The sequence below is a fragment of the Uloborus diversus genome, chromosome 1 (assembly GCF_026930045.1).
Source record: "Uloborus diversus isolate 005 chromosome 1, Udiv.v.3.1, whole genome shotgun sequence".
Taxonomy (NCBI): domain Eukaryota; kingdom Metazoa; phylum Arthropoda; class Arachnida; order Araneae; family Uloboridae; genus Uloborus; species Uloborus diversus.
Genome location: NC_072731.1, coordinates 263,859,922 through 263,873,518, shown reverse-complemented (window position 1 = coordinate 263,873,518; position 13,597 = coordinate 263,859,922). Strand labels below are relative to the sequence as shown.

General features: G+C 33.9%; 1 protein-coding gene across 1 annotated transcript in view; it reads right to left on the bottom strand.

Moving 5' to 3' along the window:
* Positions 1–13,208: 13,208 nt before the first annotated feature.
* Positions 13,209–13,597, bottom strand: part of LOC129220499 (uncharacterized protein CG3556-like) — a 117,328-nt gene continuing 116,939 nt past the window's right edge. Inside the window, exon 11 of the mRNA XM_054854927.1 lies at positions 13,209–13,273. Within this exon, the coding sequence (XP_054710902.1) occupies positions 13,209–13,273 (65 nt within the window). The remainder of the gene's footprint in view (positions 13,274–13,597) is intronic.

Below are 13,597 nucleotides of genomic sequence, written 5' to 3'. Positions count from 1 at the left end.
CGTCGCCTATCCTAGAATTATAGAAATTCGGCTCATTAGATTGATGATAACTTTTTAAAATTTAAAGAAATTGCGGTGGAATTTTTTTCATGGATTGTAGGATGTATCTGAGCTTTGAATTATGAACGTTATAAATTGCTATCTTTCGTGTCTGCGCAGTGAAAAATTAATAGCTTTAACTGTTCATATTTCAACAAATTTTCAATATTTTAACTTCAAATTTTATTATTATGTTTCTCTAAAATGCTGTCAAATATTTTAAAAGTTTAGTAACGTTTGACGAAATACTCTGCGTAATATAAGGCGAAAACCTTCAAAAAAATTTTGCATTTTTGAAAGAAATGCTTATATTTCCATGGGTATAAGAGATACTTTCACAAAAATATAAAAATAAGTTTTTGATAGATTTTTAACTCATTTCTGAAAATTATAGCTTATTCCCAGCAATTTGCAATGAAAAATTATCAAAAAACTTTTTTACTCAATTTGTTGTCGGTCCCCTAAATGAATAGCAGACTTAATTTTTATTGGAAAATGACAACTAGAGTATACATTTTATGCGAAACAAATTATAGAGCAATTGGACTATTATTTCTCGAGAAATCCCTAAACATGTGAATTTTTGAAAGTGTCCCAATGCTTTTGGTCATATAGTGTATATAGTGCTTCTACTTCAACACATTGAGCTTTTATTAAAATTTTCTAATAAGTCTTGTGAGTGTCTGATCCTCGTTAGTTGTCATAATAAATATTAAGGGTTGTACTTTTTCTCAGGAGGCACGAAAATATTACCTACATGTATATCTGCCTGAAAAAAAAAAAAAAAAATAATCTCGAAATACTTAGATGAAAAAAAATCTCAACGCCTCGCTCTGCTAGATTTTAAAGTTTTTATCGCTCTGCCTCGTTTTCATGCATCTTGCATTTAATGAATCAATAATAAAAAATAAAAAAAGGGCAAGAAACAGATTTGCAGGAAATACATAAAGTTGAAACAAAAATGAAAATGAACAGCTTACATTTAGGAAAGCAATTATAGGTACAAGTAAGGGTTCACAATTAAAAAAAAAACAAACAAGACAAACTTTTTCTTTTAAGTTCTGTGTTACGCACTTCTGTGCCGAAAAATTATCGTATCCTGTCTTCAGTCACAGAATAAAATGAATGTTCTAATCCAATGATTATCAAGTAATTTTCATTCGTATAGAACAAAAATCTTTTTTGAGATCCCACATTTTCCATTCTATTGACTCCTAGTAATATGTAAATACAGCGAGAGAAAGGATTTAGCTTCTTGTTTAGGAGAGGGAACCATTTCTATATTTAATTAACATGATCTTTATCGTAAGCATACTATTTACTCAGAAATACTCCCTATTTTCCCAAGCACTCTGTTTGAGGGCTATGCCTTTTAATTTTCTCGAAAATAAAAATTTTCAAAATGCACTTTTAGACGATCTCTGGTAGTATTTGGAAGTAAGTAAGAGGTCCTGTGATCTTCCACCAGCAAATTTTTGAACTTGAAACGCCAAAAACACAATTTCAGGTTCTTCAATTCTGTTAGGAAACGGGGAGTTCGGAAGCTTTCCCCGGAATTTTTCGAAATCTATATATATATAATTCTCTTACGTGCCGGCAAATGAAGGGGTGAATTTCTAAACCTCTGTTGGCAACACTTCGCCGATAAATCATGTAAACAAACTTCTACGTTGTTTTGAAATCTTGAATCACAGAATACTCAACGAACTTTTTTTTTTTTTTGAGATGAGTTTGAGTCGGGCTGTGGCCCATTTCAACCTTAATCAGCAAAGAAAAGCTCAAAGAAGGCAGGAAACCGTTCTTGAATCCAATTTAAGACGAGCCATTTCCAGAGTTGTATTCTCTGATTCGCTGCCGATAATTTTTAGCGGCTGGGGAATTTTCAGTCAGCAGTTCCTTCAACAGATCAGGTGCGTCACACAATGCCGGTAACCGCACCTTTCCGTCATGGCAACATTTAGTATATTTATTTGCAGTATTACGCTCTTTCTGCCAATAAAGAGCACCACAAAATTCGCATTCTTCACACATTGCTCCACAATCATGTTCATCGGCAATGTTGTTTTGAACGCGTAGGCGCTTTGAGCGTCGTCTATTCTCTGCTTCAGTACGACAGTTCAGTTCAAAATGAATAACCGAGAAAGAATTTACTTTATTCCTTTTATTCTCAGCTGAAAGGTTTCGCCAAATTTGTTTAGGGTTATAGTAGTTTTAGTATTGTGCAAGCAAAGTAGCCTTGGCGAGTTTTCGCGTTTTTAGTTAAACCATTTTTTGTTCGTGACGTGGCAAGGATTCAGAATAACAACAAGAAGGACAAACGTTTGAGAAAATATGTTTGGTGCTCTCTGAGCCTGTTTTTAGTCATGGCCAGCTCTATGTGGCATTATCAAGAACAAGATCTTTTGAAGCAGTGTCAGTTGTGGCTCCCAAACGGGACATTTTTAATTGTGTATATGAGGAAGTTTTCTCAGATTAGAATATATAAGAGTGTAAATATGTAAATATATATAAGAGTGTAAATAATGTAAATACATCCCTCGGGGGAGCCTGTAACCCCTAGAGGGCGCGTCCCCAGGTGGCGGATAGGGGAATGCCTTCATTGGTTTTCCAATGGGTGGTAGAAGGGAAATAAAATACCTTCCGCGGACCAACAGGTAGAAGTGCAATCTCTCCAAAGCAATGACAGACACTTTTGTATCTATAATGGTAAAGTTGTGCACATTGCCAAGGCAGTCATCTTACATACAGCAAAGTTAAACTGTCGAAAATCTGGCTAAAGCAGACAAATTAACATTATGAACGTAATTTTCATATTGGTTAAATGGATGGTGACCTAAATGCAATTACCAACTTTAATTTTTACGGAAAATTTTAGCTAGGCTAATGTATTGGCATACAGCGAGCGAGCGAAGCGAGCATGGATCGCGAAGCGATCCACAGGGAACTGCGTAAGCAGTTCCGGGGGTTGGCGAGCGATAGCGAGCAGGGGGCGATAGCCCCCTAGTAGTCTAAAAACGCAGTCTTAGTGTGATGTTGGGGGGGGGGAGGCAAAATTTTTAAAGTGTTATAAACATGATTGTAGGCCATCTTTAATAACGTTGGGGACATGCAGGTTTTTGAAATCCAAAAATGCAATTTTAGACGACTTTTTTTTTTTTATGGTCAAAGAAGGACTTTTCACAAACTCCCTTCCCGAAATTTTTTGAAATTAAAGCCATAAAAACGAAATTTAAGACGATCTTTAATGATGTTTTTTTTAAGGGGGGGGGGGGTGCTTATGTGACCTGAAAACCTTTATGCCTGTAATTAATTTTTTCTACATTGTATTAAAATGCTGATCTAGCTTCTGAGAATGAAAATAGAAAACAGTGAAAACTTGTAACCCCCATTCTATATTGTTCACATTTTAGTTAGCTTTGTCGGCAACATAAGGCTGAAAACGTCATTAAAACTAATACATACAATGCTTAGTAATTCTACCACGGTGTGTTTTTTACATTAACTGAATTATATTAAATTGCTAATATATTTTTCATGATTTTCTATGTGTTTAATGAGTATGTTGGTGTACGGAATGTTTTCCGCAATTGAATTTTCCACCTCCCAAACCTTCTAAAGAAATTTGACGAGTCTGGCTCTTAAAGACACAAATAATTTTCAAAAATGTTTGTTGAGCTGTGGAAAGCACTTTATGTGTGTACCATTTGTAGTAACATAAAACACATGTAAAACGATGCAAAATACCCAGTATCTGGAATACGATTTAATCTATATATAAAAATATTTTTCTACTGGAAGGGAAAAATGTCAACTTTTCGCATTCGACAGCATTGTAACAATGTTCATTATATTGTAAATAAACAATTTGACTCAGAAATATTCCTTTCAAATCTATTTCTTTTCAAACCACAAATTTGAAAAAAAGCAGATGTTGCGAATTTAACAGCTAATAGCACGCATCTACATGGATTCACTTTCAAAAGCACTTGATTCTTCACGAAAGCCTTATAGGAAAAGAGGAAAGAAGAAAGGACGTCCAGCGGAGGTCATTGAGGGGAACTAATGAGAGGGTAATAAATCTTACACCCCATTAGCACTTACCCCTTAAGTCTGTGCTTACCCCTCAAAAAGGGGAGGTTTCTAATAAAGGGCGGGGCGAATGCAAAAAGTTAACGTATTTTGAAATTTTTTTCAATAGTTAGAACATGATATTTGTTTAAAAAATGGTCGCATTATTTCAAACAAGATCTCAAAAGAGAGCTGGAAATATTTTGCGTGTCAGGGCGTTCTTAAAATTTCGATAGCACGAGTTGCAGATGTTTTACAGAGCGAAATGTCCAACAGTACCTCGTTTTCGAAGAAATTCATTTTTTCTCGAATTTTAAAAAATCGGAGAATGGACACATCAAAAAAGTAAAAACTAAAAGAAACAGACATGGTCTTGAAAAATACTCAGAAAAAAAACCGGATCCGAAAACTTCACAGGAATTTGTAAAACAAGCTCCAACTTTCTCCGTAGGTTAACATTAGATCCGAATCTTTCAGACTCTCAGTGAAGAGCACCCTTAAGCATGGACGCCCATATGCAAAATTTTAAGGGGGGGGGGCTCCTATATTTTCCCCGTGGTTTAACAGGATATTTTCCGATATCTGTATAGATTTGAGTTGTTTAAATTTCACATTTTTAATAACTTATTAATAGCTGGAGAAAAAAAATGTTTATACATTTTTTCAAAGAAAAAAAGTACTAAAAGCAAGGAAGTTTTGATTTCAAAGGAGTTTTGGGCTTGATCCTAACTTGCCTCCCCCCCCTCCTCTTATGAGTGCCCTTGGCATCAAGCCGAAGGTTATAGAAAGTGTTCAATGTGTATTTTACACAAAAATGTAGCGTAAAACATGCATTTATTAATAAATTTAAAATTCATTCAATCATAAGGCTTTTCTGTAAAACTTTTAACTGCATCTGTTTTTGCAGGGTTGTCGCCGTATCTAATTCAGTTCACGACCCGAAGCATTTTGTGGAAACTAGACTCCATCTTAAAAAAAATTACAGGTATTTTTTATGAGAAGAGAAATTTATGATCTAACTATTTACACTTAATATTGAACTCTCTGCATTTATCAAACTTGCATATACAACATTCTTCATATAGCTAACATACCTCCTCAAACGAAAATATAATTCATGTATCAAAGCAGAACACCCGAGTAAAATATAGACGAGCAATCTTTCTCGATCTGTTGACAGTCTAATAACGCTTCCAAGCTAAGAGGAAAGCAGATGGACATTCGTATAGGTCATCCCTTCCTTGATGACGGATGACCACTTTTCCCTCTTGACCTTCCAGACCTTTGCAATCTTTTTCTACAAAAAGCAATTTTTCTCTCCTTATTTTTTGTTTCACCTCGTCCATCTTCAACTTCTGTTTTTTTATGTTGACTTTCGCGAGGATAGTAATAAATAACGGCAGACTCAGCAAATAGCAGCTATCGAATGGGCCAAGGGATGAATTCTCGCAAAAGCGCATTAATCTCTGGCCACAAAAGGAATGAAAGGGGCGTATGGGAGAATCGGGATTGAATTAATACATTAAGGAACTTTTCAGCACTTTTGTTCTGGGAAATAATGATATTTACCTTGACCCCGCAACCCGAAGTAGATTACTAATCATTCGCTTTCTGGAATATATTTAGCAATGTTTTGATTGTAGCTTGAGATGTATCTTTCGCGATTCTTGGTCGAGTTTTACGGAAAATATCATAATTGATAAGACAAGCATAAACGCGCTGATGTGTGCATCACATGATTTCCTTTTACTCCAATTTAATGTCATTTCCCCATTATTGGCAATTTTAATGTGCTTCAATTGTTTACTCTCAACAATGGCCAAACTGAAACCAAATTTTTAAAAAAATTTTTAATAAATCTCCAAATTTGTCGCCAAGTTGCCGACAAAACTTGGCGACCAAAAGACTGGTGATATATCGGCAAGTGTCCGACAAATTATAACACAACTTGAGTTTACATCAAAATTAACAATGATTTCCCCCCAAAAAATGGCAAAAGACTCCTTTAGAAACACCCGAATGCAACCAAAAGTGGAGTGCACAACTAGACCCCACTAGGAATCTACGTATCAAATTTCAACTTTCTAGGACATCCCGTTTTTGAATTATGCGAGATACATACACACATACGCACGTCACGAGAAAATTCGTTGTAATTAACTCGGGGGTCGTTAAAATGGATATTTCGGGTGTCTGTACGTTCCTAGGCATATATCTAAGTGTGGTCGGGTCGAAAAAAAACTCAACATTCATTCGGGGGTCAGAAAAATGGAAATTAAGGCCGATTTTTGAGTGAAAATTTTTTCGTGAATACAATACTTCCTTTTTTGTAAAAGGAAGTAAAAACGATAAATTTGTCACCAAGTTAGTGACAAAACTTGGCAACCAAAAGACTGGCGATATATCGCCAAGTGTCCGCGAAATCATAACATCACTTGAGTTTGCAACGAAATTAACAATGATTTCCCCTAAAAAAGGTGCAAAAGACCCCCTTAGAAACACCCTAATGCAACCAAAAGGGGAGGTGCACCACTAGACCCCACTAGGAATCTACGTACCAAATTTCAACTTTCTCGGACACACCGGTCTCGATTTATGCGACATACATACGCACATACAGACATCACGAGAAAACTCGTAATTAACTCGGGAATCGTCAAAATGGATATTTCGCGCGTCTATACGTTCTTAGGCACTTATCCATGTGTGGTCGGGTCGGAAAAAAACTCAACATTCATTTGGGGGTGAGCAAAATGGAAATTAAGGCCGAGTTTTGAGTGAATATTTTTATGTGAATACAAGACTTTTTTGCAAAAGGAAGTAAAAATGCAAGCAGTGACAAAAGTAGTACAACAACAAATTATAAACAAAGAACACTAAAATAAATTTTAGATTAATAAAAATGGCCGAGCCAAAATTTCTTCCCAGAACATATTAATAAGGATATTCATTTTTCGTGATTTTTTTTGTTCTAAAAGTAGTTTTCTATACTTTTAAAAGTTATGAGTTTAGTAGCTTTACCTTAATAATGAAAATATTAAGTACTAGCAAAAATACCCGGCGTTACCGGGGTCTGTAATAATTATGAGAAACATTCGCTATTTTTTTTCGTTCTCTGCTGTAATTGAAATAACTTAAAACACACCGCTTTGACGTGATCAAAAATAGAGCTTCTTCCTAACCCATAAAAGTAAAATGGCAATAAGTATGAAGAACAAAATGGTACTCTTTTAGAAACGAAAAAACGATACTTAAGCATTTACAAATTTGAGGAATTTCCAAAATATGAAATTAAACTTCACTTGTTTAAAAAGTTTTATCCTTTTTTTTTCGAACATACTCTAAGACCTTCTCTAATTGTTTGTTCTTCTCTTGAAGTACAAACTTTTAAAAAACGTAGCCGCCCGTAATCCCTTACTGCGATTTAAAATGTTATTAAATTTGCATTAATCGTATTGGGATACCTTTAATGAGGCTCCCCCTCCCTACTTTGAAAAACTGTGTGTTGCTAATTTTCATCGAAAAGATAGTGTCGCCAAATACTGAGATACTTCTGGTGATTATAAAATGTTGCTACCCGATGTGTTTCCAATAAATAGTAAAAATTTGGCAATTGTTTGAAATTGTGAGCAAAGACAAATTAATGGAAGTTTTTGTGCTGTTTATGGATTTGCTTGATTTAGTTGGCGAATTATTTTACGTGTTAACAAATTTAAAGAAAGAAATATTATAGCAATGGCGATATTTGGTTACATGGTGAAAACCGAGAAACAGTATTGCGTACTCTTTAGCTTCACAAACAGCGACAGTTAAAAAAATTGCCAAACGCCTTAGGTATTGAAATGATTCCACAAAAAAAGTTTGGCTAGATTCTTGCTGATTAAATACCCAGTCAACACAAATAAATAAAAAAACCCGCATTAATTGTCTCAAAGTTGCATTAAAATGGAAAATAAACAGCCAAATCCATGTATTATTTGCCAATCTTGTGCAAAAACCTTACTTCAAGATTTGAATTGAGAAAAGCCTTGAACAGTCACGAAAAGCAAAGATAGGCAACAATACAACAATTGTCGCTATCAACAGGGAGTTGAGATGATACATTAAATACTGTATTGAGTTGAGGAAAGCCTTCGAACATGGAACTAAAAAGCTCATAACTCGTTTTTTATTCTACTTAGAAATTTCGAACCGGTGCCATCTTCAGCAGAAAAATCAGAGCTTTCCATGGACACATAAAGTAAATATGTGCAAGTATTTTTTCATCCCAATATTAGAGAATTTATACGAAAATTGTGTTTTATTGCCCCCTAAGGGGGTTTTGCCCCCCATAACTGGACGAAAACTATCCTATGTGTTATTCTGATGCATAAGCTATATTATTGTAAAGTTTCATCAAAATCCGTTCAGTAGTTTTTGCGTGAAAGAGTAACAAACATCCATACATCCATACAGACAAACTTTCGCATATATAATAGTAGTAAGATTTATTTAAAGTCTCCATGTTATAAAAGGGCAACAAATACCCTCCAACCTGAGAGATAAAGATAAAATGAGAATTTACCAATCTCTGAATCAGTAGAAACACTAACATTAAACGCTTAAAAATTGATAATTTGTATCTTTATTTTATCTGATTGTTCAGTGAATAATTTGGCCGATCTGGCAAAACTTGATAGCTTCTTGAAATTCCGAACTTCAGAAAACATCCTGTTTTTATGCGTTAAAAACCTTTGCTGATACGTCACACATTAAGCCACCAAAGCCGGAGAAAAACCAAAATCCGAATGATTGACAAAACTTCTTTTAAACCTACTTTACTTTAAGTCGGATAGCTGTTCCATAAAAAGACAACAGTAAAACTTTTGTCTTTTGCTTTCCCGTTGGTGTACGCTAGTCGGAACTTAGACATTATTGGAATTGAGCGTCTTTGTATTCGGCGGTATCAATTCAAAGTCTTCGTTTCTTGTTACTTCCTTTTACAAAAAAGGAAGTATTGTATTCGCGAAAAAAATTTCACTCAAAAATCGGCCTTAATTTCCATTTTTCTCATCCCCGAATGAATGTCGAGTTCTTTTTTCGACCCGACCACACGTGGATATATGCCTAGGAACCTACAGACACTCGAAATATCCATTTTGACAACCCTCGAGTTAATTACAACGAATTTTCTCGTGACGTCTGTATGTGCGTATGTATCTCGCATAAATCAAAAACGGTATGTCCTAGAAAGTTGAAATTTGGTACGTAGACTCCTAGTGGGACCTGGTTGTGCACCTCCAATTTTGGTTGCATTCGGATGTTTCTAAGGGGGTCTTTTACCATTTTTTGGGGGAAAATCTTTGTTAATTTCGATGTAAAATCAAGTGGTGTTATAATTTGTCGGACACTTGGCGATATATCGCCAGTCTTTAAATCGCCAACTTGGCGACAAATTTGGCGATTTTTTTAAATTTTAAATTTGATTTTAATTTGGCCACTGTTGGTGATATTTAGAGAGTAAACAATTGAATCACATTAAAATTGCCAATGATGGGGAAATGACATTAAATTGGAGTAAAAGGAAGTCATGTGATGCACACATCAGCTCGTTCTCTATTGTGTTTGAATGCGATAGGATTGAGTAAAACAGACTTTTGAATATTGAACGCGCTGATGTGTGCATCACATGACTTCCTTTTACGTCAATTTAATGATAAAGTGCCTTGGAGTAAGCAAAGAAACACTTTAAATATTTTTGCCCTATGTTTGTTGCGAACTGAAGCAAAACAAGTTTTATACAGATTAATTTTCCCCAATATTAAGTATTTTAATGGGATTCAATGGCTTACTCTCTAAATATCGCCAATAGTGGCCAAAATAAAACCAAATTATTAAAAAAGCCGCAAAATATAACCGTAATATAATATTATAAAAGAAAACGAGCTGATGTGTGCATCACATGACTTCCTTTTTCTCCAACTTAATGTCATTTTCTCATTATTGGCTGTTTTAATGTGATTCAATAGTTTACTCTCTAAATATCACCAGCTCTGGCCAAATTGAAACTAAATTTAAAAAAAGGCCACATTTGTCGCCAAGTTGGCGAAAAAACTTGGCGACTAAAATCTTGGCAATATGTCGCCAAGTAATTGCCAAATCATAACACCACTTGAGTTTGCATTGATATTAACAATGATTTCCCTCCATAAAGGTGTAAAAGACCCCTTTAGGAGCATCTGAATGCAATCAAAAGGGGAGATCCCACTAGATCCTTACGACGCTGAGCGCAAGGGAAGACCAAATTTAGGCGAGAAGTGTGGGATCACCTTCCTAAGCCACCTTAATTTTCCACCTCCTGACTTCGATGTATTTAGTCCCATAACCCCTTTCAGGGGCAGTAGTCGGGCTGTGAAACGACTAATTTATAAAAAAAATTTCCCTGTTTTTTCTGAATCATAATCGCTCGAGTCCTCTTCTTTTAAGTTTAATGAACAACATTAGATGACAGAATAACAAAAAAAATTTTTTTTTCGTAGGCTCAATTTCTTATTCAAATCAAATTTAATTTTTCGTTTACCCCAAAAATTTGAATTTTTTCCAAATTTTAAAATTTTTAATTAGCGCTGAAAGAGTGAATCATTTTTCTTCATTTTACCTGAGGTAGTCAATCATATTGTTCGAAAAGATTCAAATTCATTTTTAGATGCATAAAGATGTTTTTGTCCTTCCCCAGGTGGGGGGTGTGAACAAATGAGGACACCACCCCCAGCGAAAACAAATTCTGAAATTTTTTTTTAAACTGAAAAAATCTATGTCTAGATTATCAAATAAGCCCGCTTGTGTTTTTTTTTTTTTCTTAAGATTTCTCAAAAATTAATGACGCGCCCCTGAAAGGGATAAAACTTTCAAAACTATGATGTCATTCGGATGACGAAGTGAAAGCTGCAACCCAACAATGGTTGTTGGACATTGGACGGGATTTCTTTGTAGAAGGCATCGAAAACTTTGTACCACGACTGAGCAAATGCTTAAATGACGGAAATGGTTATGTTAAAAAGTAGACTTTCAATGGAACTTTAAGATAACAATAAAGTCAATGTAAAATTTCAATACTTTTTTGTTTTCTTGAACAGTGCAACTAACTTTCTGACTGACCCTCGTAGTTCTTATGCAAAGAATTTTATTTGATGCGTATTTGTTTTGTTATAGTAAATAGGAAATTCTTATTAAGAGCAATGCGGAAAATTCTTCGAATAAGTTTTTTTTTTTCACACACACGAAAACTCATTAGCTCCCAATACTGAGAATTTAATATAAAATGCGACGGGAAGTTTTAAAAATGCTAAATTACAACTAATATTTTTCTTCCACATTTTGAGATATTTATATGAACATTTAAATTTAATTTCTTATTCAAAGAGTCTTTAAAACTTATTTCCATTGCGTTTTAGATTTTCTTAGTCTTTAAAGGATAAACTGCAGACTCGTCGCCCCTTTTATGGGGTTTTTGGAGAGTACCTTTGAATTTTATCACAAAAACTTTCAAAAATTTGAGGAAAACTTTGGTTTGAAGAAGTTAAAAATATTAAGACTAAATTTGAAAGACTTAAAATGTACTAAGGTTCCGCTATTTTGTTTCAATCGACTCAAGCCTAGTTTACTATTTAGTTTCTTATAAATTTTTAAAGACCCGTTCATATCTTTTATCGGATGTGATTTGAGTTACAGTCCACAAACTAAATCTTTAAGAGAGTAAAATAAAGGTTCAGAAGAAGGATAAACCAGTTCAAAACTGAAAACTGTTTAAAGGGACGAAATAAAAATGTCATTTTCCCACATTTAATATGTCATTGCAGTTGAAACATTTTTTTTTAAATGCAAACACCATTAAGTAAAGTAATATCAAGAATAGTGTAACAATTTAAGGTATCCGACTGCGTTCGGAGACATTTTTTGAAATGTTATTTTACAACTACATATGTTTCAAAACTATGAAAAAAAATGTAAAAACAAGCTTTTAATGTATTATTTTTTAAAAAAATACAAAAATTTAAAGAAAAATAGCGAAAAAACGTGTCTTACGCTAACAGCTATGGGGAAAATTTGGTTCTAATCACACAAACCCTTGTAGTAATACGTTTGTATGACATTAATTTGTGTTTTGCTCTAAAAGTTAATATTTTAAAAAAAGTACCGAAATATAACCGAACAAAGTTCCTATACTGGTATTTTTTCGTAAACAAAAGTCTTTGTTTAAACTTATCCGCATGAAAATATTACTTAATAATGGAATTCAGCTTAGCTTTTAGAGGAAAACATCAAGCATATTACAGAGAACTATCTCAGAAAATTTCACATCAATACTCTAATAACTTTGAGATATCATTGTTACATTAGACAGCTTTCTTCAAAAATATCGTTCAGAAAACGCGTTTAAATGCAACTTCCGGTCTGGAGTTGCAGTGGACGACTCTGTAATAATACAGCTATAACTTCAGTTGTAATTCACGTAGAGTAAAAACAAAGACAGTTTAGGAAAGCTAATGAATCAGACTACAAAATGAAATCATAAAAACAATTACGAATATTTCATCGAAAATGTCGATTTTAACACAGTCTGATACCTTAAGACAGCTTTGTAAACCTGCTTAATTACGGCTAGAAAAAAAAATTTCAATAACTTCGTAGATTATAAAATCTACTCAGGAATCACGTTAAACTTTTCATAACAAAGACCTTTATGAAACTATTAAGGTCGAAACTTAAAGGCTTAAGTATCGTCTTATGCAGTTTTTAGGAACATGTGAATTTGTTTGAACACTATTGTTTAAAATCAAACACGAGATTTTGTTGAAGCAAAACTTATATTCAACCTTTATGAAACAAATCGTGCTACCTGAGTAAATTTAAAGTCTAAACAATTGTTTTCTTCTGACCTAACTCTTAGAAATTTACTAGAACGTTAGGAAATTATAAAATGTTTTGTAGTGTTTAAAATTAAAAAAGCTCATAACTTTAAACTTAATAAAAATTTATTAGTGTTTTCAAAAATTCAACATTAAAAATCAACATTAAAAGTTACGATAAAACTATCAACAAAAGTTTCAGGAAGTCTGACATTATTCAAGAGATTTGAACCAAAAGATGTTTTCTTCCCCAGTTTCAGGAATCAACTTGCGAATGTCTGAAAATAAAAGAAGTCTTATTTCATGGCGGAAAATACACAAGGTAAAAACTGAATCATGAAACACATTACATAAGTGATTTCTCATTATCTTGAGAAATTTTAAGTTTCATTTATAACTAACTAGCTGTATTCGACGCACGTTGCTACGCGAACAAAAAAATACATCATTATACTGATTTTCATGACAATCGGTTGAACGGGGCAGAAGTTGCTACTCTACAGTGCCACCTGGTGGCGAGTGACTTCAATGAGCATATTATGCACCTTCTCCGTGGAAAAATACATATATATAGCAATTTTCATAATAATCGGTCCAGGTAT